The sequence below is a fragment of the Beauveria bassiana genome, assembly GCF_000280675.1.
Source record: "Beauveria bassiana ARSEF 2860 unplaced genomic scaffold BBA_S00026, whole genome shotgun sequence".
In the NCBI taxonomy this organism is placed as follows: Eukaryota; Fungi; Ascomycota; class Sordariomycetes; order Hypocreales; family Cordycipitaceae; genus Beauveria; species Beauveria bassiana.
Window position 1 is genome coordinate 295,242 of NW_007930861.1, and position 11,177 is coordinate 306,418.

The 11,177-nt window shown below is 50.6% G+C and overlaps 4 protein-coding genes across 4 annotated transcripts in view; 3 read left to right on the plus strand and 1 right to left on the minus strand.

The window, feature by feature from the left end:
* Positions 1 to 390, minus strand: part of BBA_07649 (major facilitator superfamily transporter) — a gene marked incomplete at both ends in the record, with an annotated part of 2,267 nt that extends 1,877 nt beyond the window's left edge. Inside the window, one exon of the mRNA XM_008602746.1 lies at positions 38 to 390. Coding sequence (XP_008600968.1) covers positions 38 to 390 — 353 coding nt within the window. The remainder of the gene's footprint in view (positions 1 to 37) is intronic.
* A 2,966-nt stretch (positions 391 to 3,356) lies between these two features.
* Positions 3,357 to 4,541, plus strand: BBA_07650 (uncharacterized protein; the record flags this gene model as incomplete). The annotated part of the gene is made up of 3 exons (XM_008602747.1): positions 3,357 to 3,671; positions 3,723 to 4,094; positions 4,158 to 4,541. The coding sequence occupies 3 exons, from the start codon at positions 3,357 to 3,359 to the stop codon at positions 4,539 to 4,541; spliced, it is 1,071 nt and encodes a 356-aa protein (XP_008600969.1).
* A 1,787-nt stretch (positions 4,542 to 6,328) lies between these two features.
* On the plus strand, positions 6,329 to 7,584 carry BBA_07651 (TfdA family Taurine catabolism dioxygenase TauD; the record flags this gene model as incomplete). Its single annotated transcript, XM_008602748.1, has 3 exons — positions 6,329 to 6,478; positions 6,536 to 7,268; positions 7,331 to 7,584. The coding sequence occupies 3 exons, from the start codon at positions 6,329 to 6,331 to the stop codon at positions 7,582 to 7,584; spliced, it is 1,137 nt and encodes a 378-aa protein (XP_008600970.1).
* Positions 7,585 to 9,882: 2,298 nt separating this feature from the next.
* BBA_07652 (uncharacterized protein) lies at positions 9,883 to 10,512 on the plus strand (the record flags this gene model as incomplete). The annotated part of the gene is made up of 4 exons (XM_008602749.1): positions 9,883 to 9,944; positions 9,991 to 10,056; positions 10,168 to 10,405; positions 10,468 to 10,512. 4 exons carry the CDS (start codon positions 9,883 to 9,885, stop codon positions 10,510 to 10,512), a joined length of 411 nt encoding a protein of 136 aa, XP_008600971.1.
* Between the last annotated feature and the right edge of the window lie 665 nt (positions 10,513 to 11,177).

Sequence of the window (11,177 nt, forward strand, 5' to 3'; positions counted from 1 at the left end):
GGGGTGGGGGCAGGAGCAGGAGAGTTGAGTCTCTTACAGAACAAACATGACCGTCATGGTCTTCTTTGACCACACTGTCGTAATGGCCTCGACGCGCCTGACACCATCCTGTACATGAATAGAGCTCGCCTCCGATGTCGGTCCATCTTCGTTGAGCTCGCGAACCTCGTCGTCATCGCTAGGCTTGAAGCTTTCGACGTCTCCGTGCTTGACGGTGCCGTAGCCGGGCTCGGCGGCCGAAGCGCTGGTCGTCGCCATGGTGCTGGACTCGCCCGTAAAGAAAGCGTGCTGTCGACTACGTGCCACGTGTGAGAGAAGATGCGTACGGGCGTCACTCTTGGTAGCGGTGGTCGTTCCTTGCGGAGAAGAAGAAGATGCAGGGTGCGACATGCCGGGCGAGCTCGGGGGACCGGGGGGGCGATTGTCTTATAAGTTCTTGTGTCCCCTAGTTACAAACAACACTCACACTAAAGACGAAACAAGTCTAGAGGCGGAGAAAAAACAGAAGAAAACAAAATTTGGACGTGCACGTTTCCGACTAGCCGGATCAACTGCAACGCTATGGTTGCGGATTGTGTGTTGTGCGGGAAATACAGAACTTGGGGGGGGGCGGCCGATCCTGAGGAGGCGACGGGCAGAAAATTGGGCTTCGAGCTGAGCCGTCGTTTGACGGGGGGGTTATTTTTTTTCTTTCGCCACATGCCGGAAATCGGTGAGCATCAATCCCACTGATTAGATCCACCTGGTTCCAAGGAGAGGGGGCATCACCACCCATGGATGTGGGATAGTGCGCTATTGTCAAGCTACAATCCTTACCCTGTGAGGAGTCGCCGATTATGTCCGAGGCAGGGAAATTGAACATGCTGACGGAGCAATCTACGTCTAGATGCAAAAGACATGTTGATTAAACTTGGACTCGTTCATTGTCTCGTCTTGTCCGTCTCGCTGCTGCCATGCGTTGTTGCAGAGTTTTCTTATCAGATCCTGCGACATTTATCTTGATCATCTGATAAGTCAGGGTGGAGACTTTGCCTGCCCGCGTCGCAAGTCCAAGTCACCGCTCAATAGTAACTATAAACTTGAACAATTTTACAGAAACGCCACTTGGGGCTAATTCATGCCGCTCATACCGCTCCAGACCATTAAGAGTGCGAAGTTTTATTTTCTCCATTTGCAGGTCTTCTTCGATGTCTTTATCCAACCAAACCGCATCTGTTCAGCGCTAGTAGGCAGGTTATTATTGGCTCAGCAGCTCTACGGGTTGTGGGTGGTGGACTGCGTCGACCTTCCCCATTAAGCACTGAGAGATGTCCCTGTCCTTCGGAAACCGAAATGTGTGCCGTCGCATCCACGCTGCCATGTGCTTGACTTGTCGCTAGGCCCTTTTATTCAACAATCACTGAAAAGCGCGTGGGCCGCCGGAAAAAAAGAGCCACTCGCCTCAAGCAAACCTGATTTAAACACTGTGCCACTGGCCCCTTATCAAGTCCTGCAAACAATGTCGCGGGTCAAGTCGGGGCGAAAACGAAAAAGAAAAAAACATGTTAGGCTCAACTTTAAAGGCAATTCTATACTCTAAATGGTGCAGGGTCCATATTGTACAACTTGTGAAGAGAAGCCGAGACCTAGACACAGCGAGACCCTCGTGACCCTCAAGGAAAATTAATACACCATCCCTGTAGCGGCTGCCAAGCACAGATCGATGGGCCAAGTCTCATTTCCCCTGCCGTCTTTTCCGGACTTCTATAGCCGGCTGACCCCAAGCGGCGGGTAGTCGAATGATCCGTCGCTCTGCTCTCTTCACTCGCTATTTTCATCGCACCGGTTGCATTTTCCTAAATCACTGCCGAAAGCGTAACTTTCGATGCGCCGAGTCCATATACCAAACGACAAGGGCTGATTCAATATGCACAAAGAGCAACGTCTCAATGTCTTTTGCTACCTAACCCCCTGTCCCCCCCTCGTGGTTTTCAGCCGTGATGGGGGTTGCAGGGATATTGCAGTATCGGCATATAATAAGTCGCACTTTTGACTGCTTGGCGGTTACCCAGACATTAGCGAGAGAGATAAGAATACACCGGAAATAACACACCCTAGTCAATTGAGATTTATGTGAAGCAGTATTGTTCATTCTGCCGCCCATGTCTCCGCTTCTAGTCCAATTACTAGTACTTGGTAATAACTAGTGTCGTGAAGTGAGAGCATATGCGCCGAAAAGTATTCGTTGACGGACCCCCTCCCCCCTTGAACAAGATTTCGATAGTGTACTGCAGTCTGGATCCAGCTTTGTAATTGACAACAAAATCCGGTCAGGCGTCGGAAATGAGAAAGTGCCCCATTCTGCAGCCGCATGCAGATCGTCCCAAGATCAAGGCCGTCGTTCCGCTGTCCACCTTGAGTATTACCACGCGACAGCCTCCCGTCTTGCTCAGCTTTTGCCAGGGATAGACTAACAGTCCCGCTCAAGTCTTGGCTACACCCGAAAATGTCTTGCTTACCGGGTGACGACAGATGGGAATTCATGACGATTGATGATTTGAATGAGAATGCATATCTAGACATATGCATGTCTTTGGGCGGTATGCGTGAGCTGAATCAGAGCGCTCTGGGCCCCAAATAGAGGTCGTACAGCAAGATGATGCATATTGCGCAGCTTCTTGATTATGAAACGAAAAGAATCTCCTGTGTATCTTTGGATTAAGAGAATCAAGTCTATCTTGGTCAAAAAACGGAATTTCTGTTAATTCTTCTGTGCTGTGCTACATAGCTGTGCCCCTTGATGCAAATACATCGATTGCTCCACAGTTGTGAGCCCGGGAGGTTCATCATCATCATCTTTGGGCCTGTAACTTTTGGCACCAGATGAGCCGCTCCACCAATTCTTTGAACCTCTTCCTACGGTACAACAAATAAAAGCCGTGCTTTCTGCAACGCGCTGAGCCAGGTTGTCGTCTTTGCCGCCGACAGGCCAATGCAGTTACCATGTTAAAGCCATAGCCCGTCGAGCTAGAGGCAGTGGATTTTGCAAAATCACCTCTAGAGGTCTATTATAGGAAGATTTTCAGATCAAGCAATAAAATGGCACGCTTCTTACAATTTTCACTCAGTCGGCATAGCCGGTCTTGACCAACGCGGGGTATTGGAGAAAATGAGGCTTGTCCTGGGCGCGCTTATTGAACGCTCACCTAGCATCAGCAGGCCAACGAGCTCGCACTCGGAAATTCTTCGCGTCACAAGGTCTCTTTGACTCCCCGCTCATTTCAGCAGAATTTTCCGTCACATAGGTGTTGTTCCCTTGCCAGATTCTTGAACCGCAACACAACAACAACAACCGCGTTCCTGCTCTAGCCCACAGAATGGCTACGCATGACATCCGAGAAACACCAGCACACTCAATTCGACGCATTTGTACCCTCACACAGCACCATCGAGACTTATTACTTCATGCCATCGGCAATGTCTGCGAAACAGAGGCTGCACGCAATACTTTTGCTCAGGTTTTGGATGGTGTTCCTGCTGGTGCCTTGCTGGACGATGGCCATGTAACAAGAACCCTGCCTTCTTCACATCCGTCAAGGACAACACACCAGCAGCTATGTCCCGGAACATTGGAGCGCCTAGAAGAGTTTCGCAAAAGCTTTGATGCTGAAACCCTTCCTCTAGACTCTCAGGTTCGACCCGTGCCCCACGGTAGTTGATGCTGGCTAACATGCTCCATTTAGGCCATGGTTGCATACCAAAGCGCCGCACCTGGATCGCGATTATTCAAAACTCGCTTGATTGAGCTCGTATCACGAGCCATTCATCAAATAGCAGTTGAACTTGCATTTCTAGACGAGAGTCCTCATAAAGCAGACGGTCTGCTTGCCTTCCACCCGCCTGAAAGCGATTTGGTATTCTGGGAATACTCGCCAGATGGGCCTCTGCCTACCTGGCTTCATGTCCAGTGGTACAAGAACTACAAGCATTATACGAATGGCTCGAGTGACATGATTGGATATTGGGCAGAGAACTACATCATTGGCGGCATTCTTCTCTTTGAGCGCCGCCATGAGAGCTCTGGTCCCTTTCCCGAATACGATGCCGACATTGATGTGAGTCAAATCAGCACGCGGAGCACTGACAAGATAATGAGCCTCGCTAATACATATCAAAAGCCTGATGGGGTATACATTCACTCAGACAGAGATCGTAGGACAAATCGTATCTGCAAGTTGCTTGACACGCAAAAGAAAGAGTACCTGGACTTTCTGCAAGCTGACACGGACGATGCCGCCATCAACAGTCCGTTACCGTTGAGGCCCAGCGACGACAGTCTTGACAGAGTAGACCCAGAAGAGCCGGCACTGGACACGGGAATATATAGGGACAGCTGGGAACGGCTGCCTTTGCTTGATCACGAAAACGATGGGCGGCTTCGAGACGTATTTACACGATCCGACTACCCTCGATTCTCCGATTCTTGTGAGTCACAAGAACGTGCCGTGAAGCGTCAAAGGCGAATCGCACGAGAAAAATACGGACAAGATTACTCGGACTAGAGTGAGTGAAAGGCAGTAACGGCTATTCCGTCATTTGGTCTTGATTCGTCGGCCATCAGTGACAGGCACAGATTAGGCACAATCAGCGACAGAAGCTCTTCAATTTAGATGATGAATAAAATACTTTCCAGAAAGACAAACTTTTTCAAACTTGATGAAGGGGGTCCGGACAAGTAGGACGTTTTTCATGTGGTGGATTTGCCTCAGATGACTGCGCGGCATGGCACAAGCTGGTTCGCGAACCACGGCGCGACAAACAAGTGCCCTAACCGCCTACAGATGTAAGAAAATACCACGAGTGCAGAGAAGTCGAGGCTGCAACAAAACTATAAGCTCTCTTTGCCGGAAACCCACTGGACTTGATCAAGACAATCCCTAAAGTCTGATGTAGTGTACGTGCGGAAACGCGAGTCTGCGGTTTTGTTGAAGATTGTTGGCAAGACGTACAGAGAAACTATGCAGCAACAAGCAAACGAAGAAGAGCATTGAGTATTAGTGTAAAATCTTCAAGGGAATTCTAGCGCATCAAACTGAAGGCTTTCTGAATAGCGTTCTTCCCCGCGTTCAAGGGAGACTCACTCCACGCACACCTCGACTGTACATAGTCACTAGAGTTTTGGGAGATTGAACTCAACTCGATCCGATTTCGGAACAACATATTACTATAGCATCGCTATTGATTGAGACATAGGAGTACTGCGGTTTGGACAGCCGCGCGACGATTCCTGTCCCGGGTTCTAGGCGCCGGCTTGCTCACAGATGGCGCAATCATAATTGGCAAAATACTCATTGGCGCAGATTTCATGATATAGACTTTCTCAACATATGTGGTCTTATTTGATTGCTTCATCACTGCCTCAAGGCTGTCTTTCTCGCTACGTTCAGACACACTCGGCTGTCGTACGTTATGCCGTCCGTCTGTTCCTCCTAGCTATGTGTTTTTTTTTTTTTTCCTATCTTCTTCGAATCGTTTCTACTATGATTTCTCTCTGTCAAAACGAAGCGCACATTCTTCATGTCGCCATGCGCAATGCCCATGATCGCGCTGTCTTCACCCCCCGGTGATGCGATACTCTGGTAAAGTCAGTCTCCAAATGGCACAGTGTGGTGTCCCACTACTTCACTTTCATGAAGCTGAAACAATCAAAGCACAGTAGCAGCGTCAAGTCTACAAAGACTAAGCAACCAATTCGCAATTTTTTGCTCAAGGCTCTCGCACGCCCTGTTTGCGAGTCCCCCAGTCGCCGCCGCCGCCGCGATGGTCCTAAATTTCCCCCTTATTCAAGAACTGCAAAATGTCATTGCTATTCAGTGCTAAAAGCACCCAATTTTTTTCATCTCGTATGTATTGCGTGCTTCAGGGTTTGTCTCCGAGCGGTGGTGGTGTCATCCAGTACTCAGCATGCCACTGCTACTGACAAGGCTAAATGGCGTGATTGCCTCTCGGGATAGCATCAACACCCACACACAGCACCAAAACACGGGGAGTCGCACTAGCCAGCTAGAATACCATGCTATGTGCTTTTCTTTAATCAATCGATGAGGAGCTGCTTACATCATGTCACGGAATGCACTGTATGACTAGGTTGATCATGGACAATTTCGCAATCGCACGCAGCACGCATGTCATTGCGGGGGAGAGGCCCGTAGTCCGAGTTTCGGTTCCCGGAGCCTGCTCTTGTTGGGCAATGAGGGTATAAATATAAAACCAATGCTCCCAATGGGATATAATCATACCTGTTGTCATATCATAACTTTATCAATCCCATCTCATTTTAATTGCAGTCATGGCTCCCTCTCTGACCGAAACCAAGACCGTCTCGGAGCAGAAGCTCCCGCAGGCATATAAGCTGCACCTTGGCCAATACAAGGAGATTGACGCAGTATTTGTAGACAAGGCAGCCGAAGAAGGCAAGACTGGCGAGCCTCCCGCCAAGGTATGTCTCTGACCTGCATCACCAGTTGCGGGCCAAGTGACGACTAACACGATTCAGTACCCTCACTACCTCCCTACCTGGGACCGCACTCAGTCGTGGCCTCCTCTGGAGCCGTTCGAGCACTACGAGCACGGAAAGGATGCCGATACCACATATCCCAACCTCTTCCCCGAGGGCAGCAAGGTGTCCGATATCACCCCCAGCATCGGCAGCGAGGTCCACGGCATCCAGCTCTCAGCCCTGTCTGACAAGGGCAAGGACGAGCTCGCCCACTACGTCGCCAAGCGCAAAGTCGTCGCCTTCCGCAACCAGGATTTCGCCGACCTCTCCATCCCCGACGCCCTCAAGTACGGCGAGTACTTTGGCCGCCACCACATCCACCCGACCTCTGGCGCGCCAGAGGGCCACCCCGAGATTCATCTCGTCCACCGCGGCGCCGGCGACAAGGGCCACGAGGCGTACTTCAAGGCGCGCACCAGCTCCGTCGCTTGGCACTCGGACATTTCGTACGAGGCGCAGCCCCCGGGCACCACGTTCCTCTACATCCTCGACCGGCCCGAGACTGGCGGCGACACGCTCTTCGTCGATTCAGTACAGGCTTACAAGCGCCTCAGCCCTCTCTTCCAGGAGCGTCTTCACGGCCTCCGTGCCACGCACTCTGGGATTGAGCAGGTAAATGCAGCTGCTTCCAGAAACAGCATCAAGCGTCGCGAGCCCGTAGTCCATGATCATCCCATCGTTCGCACTCACCCTGCGACCGGCGAAAAGGCTCTCTATGTTAACCCCCAATGTGAGTCCCTTTTTTTTTCCCTTGAACCCATTTTCATCTTCATTTTCTAACCAGTACCCTAGTTACCCGTGACATTGTTGGTCTCAAGAAAGAAGAGTCGGACACGCTACTCAAATTTCTCTACGACCACCTCGCATACGGAGCCGACTTTCAGGCTCGCGTCAAGTGGGAGGAAGGCACCGTCGTTGTTTGGGACAACCGTGTTACACAGCATACCGCGCTTGTCGATTGGGAAAACGGCCAGCGGCGTCATCTCGCGCGGCTAACCCCGCAGGCTGAGGCGCCATTCGAGACCCCTTATGTGGCACCCGAGTAATGGTGACACCTGAGTCTGTTGCCAACGGACGGCCGGCCGATTAATGATAAACGTAAAATATAGTTGAACCCCTGTGAATTGAAACGCATCTTGAGGATGTTTTATGTATTTTGTGGCCAGAGAGCGCCTTCGACGTGATATATGCGGGCTGCTCAAGTTGGACGTTTACTCCTCGTCTCCAAGGTCGCCGTAGTGTCGAGAAACCATACTAGGACTTGAGCGCCGTCTCACGTAACTTGCATGCCTCATATTAGCCCACAGAGAGGGATACTTGAGTTCCGCATGAAAGTCGACCAGTGCGTAACGTGTGCCGTTATGTCACAAACAGTGGTAGGGCGAGAGGACGCTGTTGGTCCTTATCCATATCTGATGGCTCTGTGATTTTTAAAAATCTGACTGAAACCCCCACCCGGGGAAAACTTCATCGAACCCCTGCCTGTTTGCTGCGGTGTAGAAAAGCCCACGCAACAGTGCTGCATCTGAACCCGGCTGCTCGCGTTCCTGGCCTTTAAGAATTTTGGCCATGGCATCCTGGGCGCTCATGCCTTCGACTTCTTCGGCATACAGGCTCGAGTCCCAGGGCTGCGCTGATGTGCAAGGGGGTAAACGTTCCGTCGTACAAGACATCGGTTCGATCGAGGATCGCGTCGTTCGATGGAGATTGGGGGCCGTATATATCTGGACAGGTTTCTCGAGCAAACTCCAGGGCCCACTGCATGCAGTTGAAGGGCCGCACAAAAAGCTCCTTCACGACCGGACCAACAGTGTCCCAGTACTGGTAGTCGAGGGAAACAAGATGTCGTTGGTCGATTCGTGGAAAGGGCGGCATGAAAAGAACATTAGGCCCGAGATTTGCGTAGAATGTTGCACAGTGCAATTGAACGAAAAGTAGTCTACGCACTGTGAATCGATTGGTGGGCGAAGGGCAACAGACGAAGGTTCGCGACAAAATAAGCTCTCAAGAGTTTCTTAAAGAGCTGAAATGATTAAGATCACTTACTATTAAGATTTATTTACAATATGCAGACCTGGTTCGGTTTCCTGTGTGCACAGTGGCAAGTAACTCAGATCTCGTTTGCTGCAACATCTACGTTACCCAGAAGTTCGATCTCGAACCACTACATAATGCGACTAGCACTTTTCTCTCACTTCCTCAGAATCTGGCACAAAGTCCTTCAGTAAATACTCCATTCTTTGCATGCATTAATTGAAACCCTCGCGAGCGACTATGCACTCATTTCAAATTGGCCTGTTGATGGTGCTATGGGATCTTGATGGGCCAAGATTGAATCCTTCACGACAGAGCCCTGAGTAATGCATCAACATGTCAAGACAGAAACGAGAGTATCCTCGATTCCATAATTCGTCATAAGCCTTTGAATCAGCGAGTAAAGAGGCTCCGCCACCAAAGAGCCACTCATGTTCTTACGGGCGATATTGTAGGGTATTCCAGTGGTTTGTTTCAAGCGTCAGTGGCTGACTTGAGATGCAGACACCTGCAGGGGAGAGAAGCTCGCTGGAAAGCGCAATACGGCAAATCCCATTAGCATCTCATCGACAATAGTATGGGCATTGACGACAATATCTCCGGATAGCGAGCGGCTCACGATCCCACTGGACCGAATCAATACGTTGTGAGCCCCGATCTACGAGCGTGTGCCTTGTCCTTTCCATCAGATTTACATGCCTGGCCTGCTCACTCTGTCTCGGCAGGCCTTGGAGAACCTCTCAGGCTCAATTTCCAGCAGCTCGCAGTCATGAATGCGTCCTCACCGTTACTGCCTACTGAACATGCTGGAAGATTTTGTCGTCCTCAGGACATAAAGCCAGGACAGACACCTCGTAAGTTTCAATGCTACATGTGATCTACTCAATTTTCTTGGGCTTTGTTGTTCTGTTCCCATTGGGTGCTGTCAGCACTGTGGTCTGTCAGGACACCTGCCACTCGCCCACTCTCATGCACGCCGGAGGGGCCGCTACGCGCCGGGCCGCTCCTGGTGCATGCAGATCCAGGCATTGAAGGGTGACGAGTAACTCCCAGAAGTGAGCCTGGACCAGACGAGCTCAGTCGAGCGAGGGAGGCCTCAACCAAGAGGTCACTGTCCCCATCCCCCCAGTGCTTGTACTCTTGCCATCTTCACATTTTCTTCAACCTCAGGAATCAACTATCGATACTGGCACGCCACCACCACCAAGAGAGAAAGCACGACTGAGAATTCAGGTGAGGTGACTCATACTTTCGGTACAGAGAGTCGGCAGAGGTCTACAGCTACGTGTCGCGCCTCTGTCTCTCCCGCCATGGCTGTAGCTACGGGATCATTCAACTTTGCTCTTATGTTGCAAGATCTGAAGATTATCGAGTAAGTTGGCTGCTAATATATGATATCGAACTATGCGATCCTGTAGCCTTGCATCAATGAGATACTGGAGTCCACCATCGATCTCTCGGACGAACAATGCACAAGTCCTTTCGTGAGTGGTCGCCACTTCACTTGGATTGACAGTCCGAATTCTTCCTTCCGCTGCCATTGCTGCAGGTGGCTTAGCACCCCTGCTCTAGTGCTTGGGACGTGTACTTGTCAGCCCTCAGGTCGCTTTACAGGCCGGCCGTGGTAGAAGGCCAGGAAAGACCGACAGTAGCCATTTACTTGGTGTAAATGCAGCAGTCTACTTCAGAGGTCCCAGCTACATGCGGCCAAATCACACTGTCACATTACTGAAGTTCCATTCTGCTGCTGCTGCCTGCTCTCTGCTGCCTGCTCAAGCGGTGCAGCTCTATCGATGTGCGCGGGCTCTGATGAAGGGAGAGAAGCCGTGCTGTGTATGCTTAGCTGGGCCAGTATTTTTTTTAAGGTTAATTCAATAAAAACGTCCCCCTTGCAGTTTGACTCCCGTCCCATCTCCAGAAGTGCCGTTTTCTACTGCTGAGGATTCTTTCGCGTTAGTTGACTTACACGGTCCGCCCGGCGCCTGCGCGACTACCATCCCTAAGCAACGTCCATCGCCTGCTGGGGGGGTTTTGCTTCCAACAAGACGCCATAAAGACCTAGTAAAAGTGCAGCTTGAATGTTGGTCTAGAAAAAAAAAATAAAAAATAAAATCATCTGCGCTTAACGGAGCTGGGCTATGCAAGACCGCTCGAGAAGTGCCGTTGCAAGTTTGTGCTACGTCCAAAGCGCTCGGGTGGCACAACAGACTTTTACATACACCCGTAGCACAAGTACGGCTTTTTTCCCGCCCCCAATTAGGCAGAACTACGTTCATATTTTACCAGCTACTCAATATCAAGTCCACAGTAGGCCTGCTTCCTCATCCAACGTCCATCTAGTGTAGCGACTTGGCTTTCGACTTTTATCAAGGGCAAATAACAGTAAATGTACGTCCGTAATGCCTGAGGAAGCAATTTATGCCACGTCAAAGCTATGTCTCGCTTTGCTTGCCCGGACTAGGCATCTTTCGTTTTCCTTTACGCGGAGCTGCAGGACGACCAACGACATCTCCTGTTACTTTCACCCCAGCCCTTTACATATATTCTTATTATTATTCTTATTTTCCACGGGCGTGTAGTCCATGGCTTCTCATCTCGTCCTTTT